The 18,628-nt window shown below is 43.5% G+C and overlaps 1 protein-coding gene across 2 annotated transcripts in view; it reads right to left on the reverse strand.

The window, feature by feature from the left end:
• RASGEF1A (RasGEF domain family member 1A) overlaps positions 1-18,628 on the reverse strand; it is a 607,128-nt gene that overhangs the window by 23,906 nt on the left and 564,594 nt on the right. For both annotated transcript variants that reach the window (XM_040320681.1, XM_040320680.1), the window contains 3 exons: positions 15,411-15,539; positions 2,668-2,805; positions 484-705 (listed from right to left, as the gene is read on the reverse strand). In XM_040320681.1, coding sequence (XP_040176615.1) covers positions 484-705; positions 2,668-2,805; positions 15,411-15,539 — 489 coding nt within the window. The remainder of the gene's footprint in view (positions 1-483; positions 706-2,667; positions 2,806-15,410; positions 15,540-18,628) is intronic.

Below are 18,628 nucleotides of genomic sequence, written 5' to 3' on the forward strand. Positions count from 1 at the left end.
GGTAGAGAGAAACTAATAATGGGGTGCACAGTTGGATAAGGCAGGTAGAGAGAAATTAATAAAGGGGTGCACTGTTGGATAAGGTAGGTAGAGAGAAACGAATAAAGGGGTGCACAGTTGGATAAGGTAGGTAGAGAGAAACGAATAAAGGGCTGCACTGTTGGATAAGGTAGGTAGAGAGAAACTAATAATGGGGTGCACAGTAGGATAAAGAAAGCGAAGAGAAACGATTGATTTGGAAAAGAGTAGATAGAACCATGATTGTGGAATACGCCATAAAAAGTTACCTAATACACATATTACTCTTCTACAAAATAATTTTATCACCAACATGTCTCTTTGATACAACACATTATTTTACAAAAATGTTAATGTTAATTTTAGCAGCAGGAGAAGTTTAGGGGCCCTCAGGGTTTGGAAGGTTGGACTCCAGTGAAACAAGACCTTACAGACACCCCTGAAATCTTCTATTGTAAGACTCACCAATTCGATTGTCGTAAGCTGCTGGGCTAAGATGAGTGGATCTCCACACACACTCAGGATGTCCTTTTGGGCGGACTGGGCCTTGGCTTTGAGAATAGTCCCCTTATCAGTGACTGGCTGTCGGATCTTTTCTCGGATCTCCTGGTACTGCCCCCGTGTGGACAGGGCGAGGAGCACATTCTGCATCATCTGACTGATGCTTTTCTTGATTGTACCATTCTCCTAAACAAACAAGTACAAAAACTATTGACCACAGAATGCATATAACATCTAAAAGAACACAATTCGAATTTCCTATTGCCATTTTCCCTCTATCATCATATAGTAATCCTGGGCCATGTGTAGCTCACCAGGAAACACAGACCTCAGTGTGCCCTGTAAAGGAGGGAGCTGGTACTCCCCAGCAGCTGGCCAACCGCAGCTCCGGTTCCGATTACTGGCTGTGTAAGGAACCTTATAAAAGCAAGGTCAGGCCGAGCTGTATAAAATCCTCCTGAATCGTATTGTTTACTGAATGGAGGCAATGAGCTTCGGAATACAAATGAACTTATTGTTTATTAGCAGCGTGCGCACATTATGTTTCGCGGCTGGAGCGCTGTTGGAGGGCAGATGGTCCAGTGATGATGTCCAGGAACAGCATTCACTCTACATCAGCTCTCAAACAAATAACAAAAGCCCTTTTCTTAGTGCTTGGCTCGTGCCGGCAGCAGGAAGAGCGGATGAGAAATGAAATGGAGACTAATTGCGTGAAATTATCTGTCTTTCTGGATCTGAGGCTGCACAGTGCTTTCATTTCTCTGACCATGGTGCAGCAAACTTTCTACCGCCATCCTTTATGGTTTCAATTACAGCAGTTATAAAACAATGCAGTGGATTAACCCTCTCGGGTCTGCTGGAAATTGCCCGCCTGTTTTAGAAGAAGACACATATAATACAGTCATATACTGTATATAAAGGCAAGGAGCAATGACAGGCACTGCAATAATCCATAGCATTAGATTTACTGGAGACACTGAGTGCTGAATAAATGGTAAGGTGTTCTTTGCCATATTCAAATAAAATTATGATGGTTGTAAGTCCATTTTAATTTGGATGTTATTTCCAGATTATGTCTTTTTAATCCTATTTTGCTATATATTAAAATTTTGTTTTAGAAATAAATACATACATGACAAGGGATTCCCACAGCACTATGGGTTAGCTAAAGACAGAACACAAAAGAGCTGCTTGCTGTGAGGCTTTGTGTGTTTGACTGAAACCCTCTGATAACCGATGAGTCAGAGATGAGCAACTGAGTTATGGAAGTGTGTAAAAAGCGCATTTACAACATAAAAAAGAGCTTTTAAGCTTTTAATAATAAAAGTCAGCAGCTACAAATTCTGCGCATTCGCCGGAGTTAGAAAGGGCATGCTGTGCCGTTTCTATCTCGGGTTATGCCGTTAAAGGCAGCACCCACGTGCATGCGCGGGAGTGATGTCACGCGACTCCGGCCAGTCACATTCCCGGAGTTCACGGCCCCAGAAGGAAAAGGGGTGAAGAATGGCCGAGGTAATCGGGGACATCGCAGGCTTCTCCTGCAGGTAAGTGTCACATAATGGTCTACTATGCGATGCACATTAGCCCATTATGCATTACCTTTACAGGGAAACAAAGAGGAAGTAACACCCATCAGGGTTTACTTCCTCTTTAACATAAGTACACTTACCTGTCCAGGAAACCAGCGATGTCCTCACCCGAGCCCATTCTTCTATCGGCTTTGGGTGCAGGCACTGGCATAGTAAGTAAGGGAAACAGGCAGTGAAGTCTTGCGGTTTCATAGCCGGTTTCCTACTGCGCATTTGCAAGTTGCGCTGCGCTTTATGAATGGTCCCGCAGTCTTCTGGGACCTGTGATGTGTCCCAGAAGGCTGCGGGCTGAACTTCCGTCTCAGATAGCCGCGGTGGAGGATGCAAACAAGCAAAACTTCCCCTTTTCGCTTGCTGGCTCAAAAGCAGAAAGCAAAATACTAATCTGCAATATTACCCAATAAAATAAATACCTAATAAAAAATCTTTTTAAATGGTTAAGACTATAATAAAGTCTTTTATTAGAGAAAAGCAAAAAACACTATACATTCCCTTGACATCCATCCTGTAGTGGTGTAATACAGAGTGAGATACGGGAATAAAAGGGGGTGCAGCTCACCTCATCACACTGCGTGATTCTCTGTGCAATCTCCTTCAGCTCTTTCCTGGCCCTCTCATCCTGGAAATCGAAGGGGAAGGTCTCTGTCCATTCTCTCAGGAGTTGGATGATTTTAGCAGCAAAGGATTTCAGCTTGGCCTGCGGATTGGAAGAGGCAAGAAAATGAGGCATTAGGGATAGGCAAAGGTACCGACCAATCAGGTGTGACCTGAAATAATGCTGATACATTTCATCTTCAGGTAAACCAGGGAGGTGACAGATGACACTCAGAATTTTAACACACCCAAAATCGTCAGGGCTTGTTATCATCAGAAAAAGACACTGTGCTGATTAAAGTGGTATTCAACCCAAAAGCAAGCATTTATTATATTGCAGCTCACCAATCCTTAGAGGTGATGGCTGCAGTAGTTTTCTTTTTAGGACTTCTCTCCCCTTATTTACCCCTGGTGATCTGGTTAGTAAGTCTGAAGTTTTTCAAAAGAACAAGCTCTACTGCAGACGTAGCCGTTAAAGAGAGGAGCCAAACCATTTAACAGGGGTTCTTACAATGACCAACTTTTATTTATGAAAAACCTTCATCACAAAAGGAAAAAAAACTGTTTGCTATAACTGCCTATAAAATGTGAGCTGGGGGTTGGCTTCAATTTGTTAGTCTATCTAAATCTGCTAGTACATCTAACACACCCCTTCCTCCAGACTGACAAGGCTGCTGTATTCTGTGCCCCTGTACTCCTTCCTCCAGACTGACAAGGCTGCTGTATGCTGTGCCCCTGTACTCCTTCCTCCAGAGTGGGGGCATGCTAATACGGGGGGGGGGGGGGTCTTACTGGCCAGATCACCAGGTTAAAAAAAGGGAAAAGCATCCTAAGAAAGAAAACCAATGCAGCCACCATTGGTAATTTTTTGGTTTTGGATTCAATACTGCGTTAAGGTAAATCTGCCAAAAGTGTAATCTGAAGGCTAGGGAATGTGACAATGCTTCATGTTACACCCTAAACAGGCCCGTTGCGACAGGACAGGCAAACCAAGCAACTGCTTGGGGCCCCGTGCTGGCCTGGGGCCCCTCCCTTTCAACTTGCTCGCTGCACCGGAGACGGAAGATGGATGTGGATGTTGGAAGAATCAAGAACCAAAAAGCCATCTTCAGCAGCGGCCTAACCCCCCCCCCCCCCCTGCTTGAATAAACTCAGCAGCAAACCCCCCCAACTTGAAAACAAATGTCGTTGTCCATTTTGCTTGGGGCCCCCAAATTCCTTCAAACGGCCCTGACCCTAAATATGGGTATAGCATGGTCCCAAAAACCAATCCTGTAAACAAGTTACCCAACTAGGACTACCAGGTGGATAAAACGTCTGCATTAATATGGCTGTGGACTCTATATTATTTTCTATCGTTCCAGTAACCGCCACACAAATGTTGACGTCCTTAGGGCTAGTTTACACTTGCTTCAAAACAAGGCTTCGGACATGCTTTGTTAAAGCTCTCTGGACGCCAGTCAAAGCTCCTGTCACTAAATAAAATGGTTACCTTACAGTCCTGTTTACACCTTGCTTTTGCTTGTTTCTTTGACGAGACTTCGGTGGAGCTTCGATGAAGCTTTGGTGGGGCTTCAGTGGGGCCTCATGCAAGCTTTGCCATAGACTTCTATGGAGGCTTTGAAGACGCTTTAAAGCACCACTGAAGCTACATGGGGCATCATTTTTCAAGCAAAGCAAAAGCAAGGTGTAAACAGGACTATAAGCTAACCATTTTATTCAGTGACAGGGGCTTTGACTGGCGTTCAGAGAGCTTTAACAAAGCCTTGTTTGGAAGCAAGTGTAAATTAGCCGTTAATGTGTGTTGAAGCCGAAGCAAGTGTAAGTAAGCCCTTATACTGCAAAAAAAGGGGGCCATCCACTGTATATTGTAAGATGCATTAATGATTGCATTATGTGGCCAGCTGTATTTTCCTAATGGGTAATAAACAGAGCAATCAGCTGTGTGTCACATCTTCCAGATCTGTGGCTGGGTCCTGCCTACATGGAGGTCACAGGCATTGCCAGCCTACAGATCCACCCAAGGGCAGTAGGAGGAAAGCAGGGTATGAGTCACAAGTCTCTGTGTCTCGTGTCACTTTGTATTAATGTCACCATGTTTAGTGCTTTACAGTAACAGGGGTGATGTCACAGGCCTGGCATTCGGGTGAGCAGTGAAATTAAGGGACCAGCCAAAAACCATCAATGTTTCCAGCCGACAATAATTCTGCTATCAATGCTTTGGTAAAATATGACAGCATGTGATGCTGCAAGTGTAATGACTGGTTAAGTACACATACCCATTGGAACATTTCAGAGCTTTGACAACAATGATGTTCTAAAGCGGAACTAAACCCATTGATTATGTTTTCAAAACAATTATATTCCTGGCATGACGGGATTACCAACTGTGAAATTTGCTAGTGTTCTCAATAAAACTGTATGGCTGGAGTCAGGGCCGGGACAAGGGGTGGGCAGAAGACACGGTGTGTATTGTAGGGATGAGGCCCTGCAAGTTCCTTTTACTATAAGACTGACAGGAGTAGTGACTGCGGCATCACTACTTCTGTCAGCCCAGTGCTAGAAGTGACAAGGAGAGGAGGAGAGAGCCGGGAGGAGGTGCGGGCTGTTCTCTCTCTCTCCCTCCTCCTCCTCATAAGCTCATAATGAAGGATGGGGGGCGCAATTCAGCATCCTTGCCCTGGACACTGAATGATCTTGTCCCATGGCAGTTGCAGATCAAACAGGGGCTAAGAAAGCAAGCTTCCTTGGCTGAAAAGGATAGAAGGGTTTAGTTCTGCTTTAATGCAAACTGTCACTTAACCCTCCTATTATCAGAGTAACCTTTGCAGGTTGGAGTTTCAACTGCTAATGACATTGCTACTGCTTTTTTTTCTAAAAAAAGATTATAGAAAAAAGGTCTTAAATTCTCCAATAACATTTCAGGAACTATCATTTTTGCTGGAAATAACTGTAATGACAGTCTTCTGTTGGTTCTGAACACAGGGACAGTAAACAAGGTGATATATGCATTTTGTATGTGTTATTCAGGTATATGCAATTAGCGGACCTCCAGCTGTTGCAGAACTACAAGTCCCATGAGGCATAGCAAGACTCTGAAGCCTCGTACACACGACCGAGGAACTCGACGGGCAAAACACATGGTTTTCCTCGTCGAGTTCCTTATTAGGCTGTCGAGGATCTCGACAAGCCAAGTTTCTTCATTCCCGTCGAGGAAATAGAGAACATGCTCTCTTTTTGGCTCGACGAGATCCTCGACAGTTTCCTCGACGAAAATGTACACACGACCGGTTTCCTCTGCAAAAAAATATCTCCCAGCAAGAAACAAGTTTCTTGCTGGTTTTTGCCGAGAAACTCGGTCGTGTGTACGAGGCCTCGTACACACGACCAGTTTCCTCGGCAGAATTCATCAAGAAACTTGGTGGGAGAGTTTTTTTTGCCGAGGAAACCGGTCGTGTGTACACTTTTCGACGAGGAAACTGTCGAGGATCTCGTCGAGTTCCTCGGTCGTGTGTACGAGGCCTGACAGCCACATACATGACACCCAGAGGCAGAGGCATGATGGGACTTGTAGTTTTGCAACAGCTGGAGGTCCGCTAATTGCAAATCCGTGTGTTATATATGGTCACAAAATGAGCCCCGACCGTTCAGTTTAGGCACGTCCTCATGGAAAAGTTCTGCAAGGCAAACCGCCATAAATATAAAGCGTTTACTGTAGCTGTACATATATATATAAAAAAGGGAAAAATAAAAAAAAGCCACCACCCCTCCCAACAACTGCTGTCTGGGCGACTCTTTGTCTTTGCGGTTGTTTAACTGTATAGAAGCAACATATAATGCAATAAGACACTTCTGCTATTTGCAGAATTACATCACATGTGTTACAACAGTACATATGATAAGATACAAAAGTGTTTGGAGTGTTGCCTGCCATTTGCGATTTATCACATGATTGTTGGGTGGTCAGGCGCTCTACAACTAGAACCTAGATCTCCTGACTCCTGATTTTTACTGTTTCAGAGACTCTGCCAGGAACCCATCAAAGCGAATCTCTGAAATAGAGGCCAAAATCAGGAGACATGAGAACAGAAGAACACGTGAAGATATCACACAGCAGTACATTCCTATAGTCATTGGGGGCTCAGTCACAGTTTGGGGTACATTGGGCAGCATTACCCAATGCAGTCCTAATGCATAGACAAGCCAATGTGCTTTATGTCCTATTGTTTCACCAATGTAGGACAGGTTGGGGACTCAATGTCTGCCGGTGTCCAGCGATCATGTCACAGAGCTGCAGAACAGGGAGGTGCCTATGTAAAGAAGGCATTTCCCTGTCATCAGGAGCAGTGATCAGTGTCGTGTCACTTATAGCCCAGCCCCCCACAGTTAGAATCACTCCCTAGGACACACTTAACCCCTTCATCGCCCCCTAGTGTTTAACTCCTTCCCTGCCAGTGTCATTAACACAATAATCTGTGCATTTTTTTAGCACTGATTGCTGTATAAATGACAATGGTCCCAAAATAGTGTCAAAGGTGTCTGATGCGTCCGTCATAATATCGCAGTCATGATAAAAATCGCTGATCGTTGCCATTACTAATAAAAAAAATAATAACAATAAAAATGCCATAAAACTATCCCCTGATTTGTAGACGCTATGTCCCGCGTATCTCTGCAGGGGCGTAACGTATGTCATTTACGTTACGCCGCCGCAAGTTTTTCATGCAAGTGCTTTATTCACAAAGCACTTGCATGTAAAGTTGCGGCGGCGTATCGTAAATCACGCGGCATAAGGCCGCGTAATTAAAATTTGGCGGGTAGGGGGCGTGTTTCATTTAAATGAAGCGCGTCCCCGCGGTCGTGTGTACACCGGTCGTGTGTACACTTTTCGACGAGGAAACTGTCGAGGATCTCGTCGAGTTCCTCGGTCGTGTGTACGAGGCCTGACAGCCACATACATGACACCCAGAGGCAGAGGCATGATGGGACTTGTAGTTTTGCAACAGCTGGAGGTCCGCTAATTGCAAATCCGTGTGTTATATATGGTCACAAAATGAGCCCCGACCGTTCAGTTTAGGCACGTCCTCATGGAAAAGTTCTGCAAGGCAAACCGCCATAAATATAAAGCGTTTACTGTAGCTGTACATATATATATAAAAAAGGGAAAAATAAAAAAAAGCCACCACCCCTCCCAACAACTGCTGTCTGGGCGACTCTTTGTCTTTGCGGTTGTTTAACTGTATAGAAGCAACATATAATGCAATAAGACACTTCTGCTATTTGCAGAATTACATCACATGTGTTACAACAGTACATATGATAAGATACAAAAGTGTTTGGAGTGTTGCCTGCCATTTGCGATTTATCACATGATTGTTGGGTGGTCAGGCGCTCTACAACTAGAACCTAGATCTCCTGACTCCTGATTTTTACTGTTTCAGAGACTCTGCCAGGAACCCATCAAAGCGAATCTCTGAAATAGAGGCCAAAATCAGGAGACATGAGAACAGAAGAACACGTGAAGATATCACACAGCAGTACATTCCTATAGTCATTGGGGGCTCAGTCACAGTTTGGGGTACATTGGGCAGCATTACCCAATGCAGTCCTAATGCATAGACAAGCCAATGTGCTTTATGTCCTATTGTTTCACCAATGTAGGACAGGTTGGGGACTCAATGTCTGCCGGTGTCCAGCGATCATGTCACAGAGCTGCAGAACAGGGAGGTGCCTATGTAAAGAAGGCATTTCCCTGTCATCAGGAGCAGTGATCAGTGTCGTGTCACTTATAGCCCAGCCCCCCACAGTTAGAATCACTCCCTAGGACACACTTAACCCCTTCATCGCCCCCTAGTGTTTAACTCCTTCCCTGCCAGTGTCATTAACACAATAATCTGTGCATTTTTTTAGCACTGATTGCTGTATAAATGACAATGGTCCCAAAATAGTGTCAAAGGTGTCTGATGCGTCCGTCATAATATCGCAGTCATGATAAAAATCGCTGATCGTTGCCATTACTAATAAAAAAAATAATAACAATAAAAATGCCATAAAACTATCCCCTGATTTGTAGACGCTATGTCCCGCGTATCTCTGCAGGGGCGTAACGTATGTCATTTACGTTACGCCGCCGCAAGTTTTTCATGCAAGTGCTTTATTCACAAAGCACTTGCATGTAAAGTTGCGGCGGCGTATCGTAAATCACGCGGCATAAGGCCGCGTAATTAAAATTTGGCGGGTAGGGGGCGTGTTTCATTTAAATGAAGCGCGTCCCCGCGCCGAACGAACTGCGCATGCGCCGTCCATAAAAAATCCCAGGGTGCATTGCTCCAAATGACGTCGCAAGGACGTCATTGTTTTCGACGTGAGCGTAAATGGCGTCCAGCCCCATTCACGGACGACTTGCGCAAACGACTTAACTTTTTAAATTTCGACGCGGGAACGACGGCCATACTTAACATTGGTTGCATCTCATATAGCAGGGGCAACTTTACGCCAGGACAAGCCTAACGTAAACGTCGTAACTTTACTGCGTCGGCCGCGCGTACATTCGGGAATTCGCGTATCTAGCTAATTTGCATACCCGACAGGGAAAACGACGGAGGCGACACCTAGCGGACAAAAAAAAAATTGCATTTAAGATCCGACGGCGTAAGAGCCTTACGCCTGTCGGATCTAATGGTTATCTATGCGTAACTGATTCTAAGAATCAGTCGCATAGATACGACGGCCCAGATTAGGACTTACGACGACGTACATGGCGTTGCGCCGTCGTAAGCCCTTTGAGAATCTGGGCCTATAACTTTTGCGCACACCAATCAATATACACGTATTGCGATTTTATTTACCAAAAATATGTAGAAGAATACATATCGGCCTAAACGGAGAAAGAAATTATTTCTTTTATACATTTTTTGGGGGATATTTATTATAGTAAAAAGTAAAAAATATTGCCTTTTTTTTCAAAATTGTCGCTCCTTTTTTGTTTATAGCGCAAAAAATAAAAACCGCAGAGGTGATCAAATACCACCAAAAGAAAGCTCTATTTGTGGGGGAAAAAAAAGGACGTCAATTTTGTTTGGGTGCAATGCCACACGACCGCGCAATTGTCAGTTAAAACGACGCAGTGCCGAATCGCAAAAAGTGCTCTGGTCAGGAACGGGGTAAATTCTTCAGGGGCTGAAGTGGTTAAATAAGCCCAACAATGTAGTAAAAAGCAGAAAACGTGTTGATGGGAAAGCACACAAGCTTGTTAACGCGATGACAGTCACTGTATGTATAGGAAAAGAAGGCAGACGGAGTCTGTAGTGACGCGATGAGGTAGAAGGAAGCGGTGTGTAGGCAGACATATAATTAGACGGTTGCTTCCTGTGGAAGGCTCTTGTCATACTATGCAAGCCCCCGTGGACCCCCTCCCCCGATGCTATACGTCACATACAGATTGGACACAAAACACGCACTGCTACATGGGAAAGCTGCTCACACTTTCACTTCTATGGTGTGGAAAGTCTGAGGACAGCCACATGAGAGTGAGGTAAACACCCCACATTAAAGGCCCCCCGAAATTCTACTGCAAGGAAAGCACCTAACAGGAAACTATTACTTTTAATGATTTTTTTGTTACATAGGAATATAAAAATGATCACTTTACTATGAATATCATTAATGTACTGCAAACCCACATTCTATGAAGAGCACATTGTTTTATTTGTAATAGGGACACCATGGAAGGGGCGTTATTTACAAAAGGCGAATCCACTTTGCACTACAAGTCGCTCTAGATCTTAGTACATGCAAGGAAAATAAAAAACAGCATTTTTTCTTGCACATGATTGGATGATAAAATCAGCAGAGCTTCCCCTCATTTCAGATCTTCCCCTCAGATCTACAGCGATTGCACTTTCAAGTGCACTTGTAGCGCAAAGTGGATTTCCCCTTCGTAAATCAGCCCCCACGTCTACATATACTTAGGCTCTTCTTCATGCATAGCTACTCTGCACTAGTTAGGCCTTGCTGATGCTTTTATTTTAGAAGTCCCTGACTCAGGGTCAATCTTGGAATCAATTGACTCTTTGCAGTCTCTAATGAATTGAAACACCCAGAATGCCCATTTTTCCCAGAGAGCCTATGACCTTACATGTCAAGGCTTGTGATGACAGAGTACAGGAGACAGAGCTTTATGTTTAACCTAATAACATGACTAAGAAATGCTCACATATGCACTATTGATTCATGTGAATTGTAACGACAGGTCCGCTTTATTGGCTCGCCATCGCTGAGAGTATAATGTGGCTGTAAAGATATTGGCGTGTGACCCTGCAGAATCAGTACTGGCAATATACGCTGCGTCACTTATCTCCTATAGAGAGAACAGCAGGAATTCAAACTATTATTGTATGTGACTTTACTGCCCTAGGCACGGGGCCAAGGGAACGTCTTCATCACATTAAATGCAAGCTGTTTGTATATTTGTAGAGGATGCTGCGGGGAGAAAAAGGCAAACTGCTTACTGCTGCAGAGCAGAGAGAAGGCGCTGAGATGTCACAGCCCCTGGGAAGTGTCATATTGCTGCATTAGCATCAAAGTCATGTTAATATATAGAAATATATAGATTATAAATTATTTAATCTCTCTCTCTCTCTATATACGGTATATATAAATTAAAAATAAATATCTCTCTCTCTTTATTATAAATCTCTCTCTCTCTCTCTCTCTGTATATATATATATATATATGTATAATAAATATATAGATTATAAAGAAATCTCTCTCTCTCTCTCTCTATAATAAATATATAGATTATCTCTCTCTCTCTCTCTCTCTCTCTCTCTCTCTCTCTCTCTCTCTCTCTCTCTCTCTCTCTCTCTCTCTCTCTCTCTCTCTCTCTCTCTCTCTCTCTCTCTCTCTCTCTCTCTCTCTCTCTCTCTCTCTCTCTCTCTCTCTCTCTCTCTCTCATAAATATATAGATTATAAATAAATTTCTCTCTCTCTCTCTCTATATATAAAATAAATATATAGATTATAAATAAATCTCTCTCTCTATATACGGCATATATAGATTATAAATAAATATCTCTCTCTTTATTATAAATCTCTCTCTCTCTCTCTCTCTCTCTCTCTCTCTCTATATATAAAATAAATATATAGAGTATAAATATCTCTCTCTCTCTATATATATATATACACATATAAATTATAAATAAATAAATATGGGGTAGATTCACGTAGAATGGCGTTTCTTTGTGCGGGCGTAACGTATCCTATTTACGTTACGCCTCCGCAACTTTTACAGGCAAGTGCCGTATTCTTAAAAGTTGCGGCGGCGTAGCGTAAATAGGCCGGCGTAAGCCCGCCTAATTCAAATTGTGAAGAAGTGGGCGTGTGTTATGTAAATCAACCCTGACCCGACGTGATTGACGTTTTTCACGAATGGCGCATGCGCCATTCGTGAAATTTCCCAGTGTGCATTGCTCCAAAGTACGCCGCAAGGACGTCATTGGTTTCGACGTGAACGTAAATGACGCCCAGCCCCATTCACGGACGACTTAGCAAACGACGTAGCTTTTTCAAATTTCGTCGCGGGAACGACGGCCATACTTAAAATTGGTACGCCGCATATACACCTCATATAGCAGGGGTAACTTTACGCTGGAAAAAGCCTAACGTAAGCAGCGTAACTGTACTGCGTCAGCTGGGCGTACGTTCGTGAATGCGCGTATCTAGCTGATTTACATATTCTAGGCATAAATCAGCGTACACACCCCTAGCGGCCAGTGTAAATATGCAGTTAAGATCCGACGGCGTAAGAGACTTACGCCGGTTGGATCTAATAGAAATCTATGCGTATCTGATTCTAAGAATCAGGCGCATAGATACGACGGCTCAGACTCAGAGATACGACGGCGTATCTGGAGATACGCCGTCGTATCTCCTCTGAGAATCTGGCTATATATATATATATATATATATATATATATATATACACACACACACATTTTTTTAATCTATCTATCGATCTATCTAAGTATTTACACATTATACTCTATATGTTATCATGTTATTCCTACCATCCATTCCAAACAGATATCACCTGTCCCACCTTAAACACTCATAAGTCTGGAGACCTGTATATCATCTAAAGAGGCACGAGGAAGAGGGAAAAAAAAAAAAAAAGGCGAGAGGAAATTTTAATTTCTCCTAATCAATAATTACAACAATTTAGATCTTAGGCCCCATACACACGAGAGGATTTATCCGCGAATACGGTCCAGCGGACCGTTTGCACGGATAAATCCTCTCGAGGATTTCAGCGGATTTCTCTGCGATGGAGTGTACTCACCATCGCATTGAAATCCGCGCTGAAATCCTCTGGCGATGACGTGTCGCGCCATCGCCGCGATTATGACGTGGCGACGTGCGCGACGCTGTCATATAAGGAATTCCACGCATGCGTCGATTCATTACGACGCATGCGGGGGATCCCTTCGGACGGATGGATCCTGTGAGTCTATACAGACCAGCGTATCTGGAGATACACCGTCGTATGTCCTCTGAGAATCTGGCTATATATATATATATATATATATATATATATATACACACACACACATTTTTTTAATCTATCTATCGATCTATCTAAGTATTTACACATTATACTCTATATGTTATCATGTTATTCCTACCATCCATTCCAAACAGATATCACCTGAGCCACCTTAAACACTCATAAGTCTGGAGACCTGTATATCATCTAAAGAGGCACGAGGAAGAGGGAAAAAAAAAAAAAAAAAGGCGAGAGGAAATTTTAATTTCTCCTAATCAATAATTACAACAATTTAGATCTTAGGCCCCATACACACGAGAGGATTTATCCGCGAATACGGTCCAGCGGACCGTTTGCACGGATAAATCCTCTCGAGGATTTCAGCGGATTTCTCTGCGATGGAGTGTACTCACCATCGCATTGAAATCCGCGCTGAAATCCTCTGGCGATGACGTGTCGCGCCGTCGTCGCGATTATGACGTGGCGACGTGCGCGACGCTGTCATATAAGGAATTCCACGCATGCGTCGATTCATTACGACGCATGCGGGGGATCCCTTTGGACGGATGGATCCTGTGAGTCTATACAGACCAGCGGATCCATCCGTTGGGATGGATTCCAGCAGATGGATTTGTTTGGCATGTCAGCGAATATTCGATCTGCTGGAATCCATCCCAGGGAATAAATATCCGCGGAAACAGATCCGCTGGAGTGTACACACCATAGGATCTATCCGCTGAAACCCATTCGCTGGGATTTTTCAGCGGATGGATTCTATCGTGTGTATGGGGCCTTAGTACATTAAAGGTTTAAAAGGCCAGAATATATGATCCTTAGTATACTCCCAGCTGATCTATTTATATATAATATTCTATTATCTTACCAATTTGTGGAAGTAACATGAGTTATATTTATACTGAACTCCAGACAGATGTGGGAAAACACCAAATAATTGCACATATGCATTGATTGACAACTGATGTGTATTTTTAAAGGCATCTAGTGTAATCAATTGATATTGACTTCATATCAGCCTTTTGGAATACTCGGTACATTCAGACTAGGAGAGGGAGGGAGCAGCACTGGGACCCAATCAGCGGTTCTGCAAGTAAATATGCTAATAAGGAACATGCTGACAGTAGAAGAGAGCAAAGATACGTCATCATCAGGTCTGTTGCTGCTCCTTCCATTCACTGTCCGGGTATGGGCTTGGGGCTAGGAGGTGACTGGGCTGTAAATGGATTGTAAAGGCAGTTTTTTTTTTATCTTAAGGCATTCTATGTCTTAAGATAAAAAAAACTTCTGTGTGCAGCCCCCCCCCTCACCCCCCCCCCTAATCTTTATCCAGTGATGTTGCAGCCTGGGACTCCTTTCCTCATTGGCTGAGACAGCAGCATTTTGCAATTTGCTACCGCTGCTGTCAATTAAAATCTGTCAGAAAGTCAGGAGAGAAAAGGGGGCGGGCTGGGTCACAGCTCCATGTCTGAATGGACACAGGGAGCTGTGACTTGGCTCGGGTGCCCCCATAGCAAGCTGCTTGCTGTGGGGGCACTCAACAGGAGGGAGGAGCCAGGAACACAGAAGAGGGACCTGAGAAGAGGAGGATCGGAGCTGCTCGGTGCAAAACCAACTACACAAAGGAGGGAAGTATATCATGTTTGGTATTTAAAAAATAAAGAGACTTTACAATCACGTTAACTGCAATGGAGAAATAGGTCAATGGGCTTGTTGTACTTTCTGGCAGAGCTGTGTAAATCTCAGCACTGGCTGGAGAGAAATACAAATCCTTGGACAAGTGAAACCCTTACCATGTATATATTTCAAAGGTAGCAGCTTACCGACTATTTAGCTTTGCTATATTTATCTTATCTAAATCTATATTTAGATTTATTTTATGCCTTTATATTTACAATGTTTTTTTTTTCTAGCAGAATTAAGAGAGTATGCAAACTTAAGACATACTTTTCACCATGATAATATTTTTACCTAAAAAACAAAGCTATGAGCTTTTGGAATGTAATACTAAATATAATCATATACAGTAAACTTGTGTTGTTACAGTATTATTATATAACATAAGTGTTATGTATCTTTTATTTGTTGTGTGACTTGGACCCCTCTGGGGGTGGTGCGCACCTACAGTGAGACACATCAGTCTCTCTCACCTTGTCAGCTTCCGTCCCAGCTTCCAGCTGTTGTTTCTGTTTGATGCAGATCTGGCCCACTTTTGCGAGAATCTCATGGGGGTGGATGAAGACACGCGAGCTCAGCAGGAAGGTGAAGATGTACGTTCTCTGAGGGGAAGAAGAAGATGTGAAAACATAAGATGTATAATTTGGACTACAATGTGACAACCATGTTTAGAGGCACAAAAATACTCAGTGAAAAGGTCCTAAAACTTGAACATTCATAAAAGAAAAAAAAAAAGCAATGGCGGGTCTCCTATTAAAAAATAAAAAAGCCCTTCCTTTTTGGTTACAATATCTACTGCCTTGCTATAAAATCTATAATAACCATATATTGTATAAAATACTAAAAACTGTAAGAGTGTTAGCTGGTAGGACTAGGGCCACCACAAGGAACACAACTTTGGGCCAGATCCACAAAAACGGGCGTATATTTAGGCGGGCGTAGCGCATCTCATATGCGCTACGCCGCCATAAATCAGAGTGGCTCCTAGGGTATCCACAAAGAACTTGCTCCCATATGCGGGCCGGCGTAACTAAAATCTGCCGGCGTAAGCTCGCGTAATTCAAAGCAGGCTTGGAGTGGGGTGTTGTATGGTAATCTGGTATGACCCCACATAATTGACGCTTTTTACGAACGGCACACATCGCAAATAGTCAATGCTTTCGACGTGAACGTAACTTACGCAAAGCCCTATTTGCGAACGATTTACGCAAACGAAAATTTGACGCTGTTCCGACGTCCATACCTAACATTGCGTACACCTCATAGAGGCAGGGGTAATGTTACGCCGAAAAAAGCCTTACGTAAACGACGTAAAAAAATGCGCTGGGCGGACGTACGTTTGAGAATCAGCGTATCTAGCTAATTTGCATACTCTACGTGGAAATCAAAGGAAGCGCCACCTAGCGGCCAGCTCAAATATGCACCTTAGATCCGACGGCGTACGTCGGTAGGATCTAGCCGACATTCAGGCGTATATTGTTTTGTGGATACAAAACAAAGATACGACGGCGCATCGTAGAACTTACGCGGCGTATCAATAGATACGCCGCCGTAAGTTCTATGTGGATCTGGCCCTTTGTGTCTGCATGTCATAGTCTAACCTCCTCTGGTACATATATAAGCAGTGGCAGTGCGTCCATAGTGGGCGCAGGAGCGCCGCCCCCTCTCTCCTGCACCCACTCACTGAACAATACATAGATTCATGCATTGCATGAATTTTCGCCGCTGCCGTCCACTATTTAGGTGGCCAGCCCCCTGTTGAGCGCCGGCCATCTGAATAACAGCGGTGAGAAGACTGGAGAAATAGACTGGACAGCCGCACTTCCACGAAATTCTTAAAATGTTGCTTTTAATAGTAAAAAATGGAAACAGCACTAGAAGTCACAGCAGACAGTGGGGTGGATAGCTAGGTGAATAACAGCGGTGGGTGTGTTTTGGAAGTGTCTATCAGAGCCAGTGGCTCTGATAGGCTTACCGATTACAGCCTGTTGGCTCTAATCGGCTTCCAAATGGTTAACCAGGGGGTGCACAGGGTGTGCGTTCCATGGTTAACACTGACACGCGTCTCAGCCAACTTAACTTGACAGATAGTAACCCACATTAGAACGCCCGTTTTGCTGCGTTTACCCACGTTTTTTTTTAAATAGCCAAAAATGAAAACGCCTGTACAGGGAGTGCAGAATTATTAGGCAAATGAGTATTTTGACCACATCATCCTCTTTATGCATGTTGTCTTACTCCAAGCTGTATAGGCTCGAAAGCCTACTACCAATTAAGCATATTAGGTGATGTACATCTCTGTAATGAGAAGGGGTGTGGTCTAATGACATCAACACTCTATATCAGGTGTGCATAATTATTAGTCAATTTTATTTCCTTTGGCAAAATGGGTCAAAAGAAGGACTTGACAGGCTCAGAAAAGTCAAAATAGTGAGATATCTTGCAGAGGGATGCAGCACTCTTAAAATTGCAAAGCTTCTGAAGCGTGATCATCGAACAATCAAGCGTTTCATTCCAAATAGTCAATAGGGTCACAAGAAGCGTGTGGAAAAACCAAGGCGCAAAATAACTGCCCATGAACTGAGAAAAGTTAAGCGTGCAGCTGCCAAGATGCCACTTGCCACCAGTTTGGCCATATTTCAGAGCTGCAACATCACTGGAGTGCCCAAAAGCACAAGGTGTGCAATACTCAGAGACATGGCCAAGGTAAGAAAGGCTGAAAGACGACGACCACTGAACAAGACACACAAGCTGAAACGTCAAGACTGGGCCAAGAAATATCTCAAGACTGATTTTTCAAAGGTTTTATGGACTGCTGAAATGAGAGTGAGTCTTGATGGGCCAGATGGATGGGCCCGTGGCTGGATTGGTAAAGGGCAGAGAGCTCCAGTCCGACTCAGACGCCAGCAAGGTGGAGGTGGAGTACTGGTTTGGGCTGGTATCATCAAAGATGAGCTTGTGGGGCCTTTTCGGGTTGAGGATGGAGTCAAGCTCAACTCCCAGTCCTACTGCCAGTTTCTGGAAGACACCTTCTTCAAGCAGTGGTACAGGAAGAAGTCTGCATCCGTCCAGAAAAACATGATTTTCATGCAGGACAATGCTCCATCACACGCGTCCAAGTACTCCACAGCGTGGCTGGCAAGAAAGGGTATAAAAGAAGAAAAACTAATGACATGGCCTCCTTGTTCACCTGATCTGAACCCCATTGAGAACCTGTGGTCCATCATCAAATGTGAGATTTACAAGGAGGGAAAACAGTACACCTCTCTGAACAGTGTCTGGGAGGCTGTGGTTGCTGCTGCACGCAATGTTGATGGTGAACAGATCAAAACACTGACAGAATCCATGGATGGCAGGCTTTTGAGTGTCCTTGCAAAGAAAGGTGGCTATTGGTCACTGATTTGTTTTTGTTTTGTTTTTGAATGTCAGAAATGTATATTTGTGAATGTTGAGATGTTATATTGGTTTCACTGGTAAAAATAAATCATTGAAATGGGTATATATTTTTTTTTTGTTAAGTTGCCTAATAATTATGCACAGTAATAGTCACCTGCACACACAGATATCCCCCTAAAATAGCTAAAACTAAAAACAAACTAAAAACTACTTCCAAAAATATTCAGCTTTGATATTAATGAGTTGTTTGGGTTCATTGAGAACATGGTTGTTGTTCAATAATAAAATTAATCCT

Source organism: Rana temporaria, chromosome 8 (genome assembly GCF_905171775.1).
Source record: "Rana temporaria chromosome 8, aRanTem1.1, whole genome shotgun sequence".
NCBI lineage: Eukaryota > Metazoa > Chordata > Amphibia > Anura > Ranidae > Rana > Rana temporaria.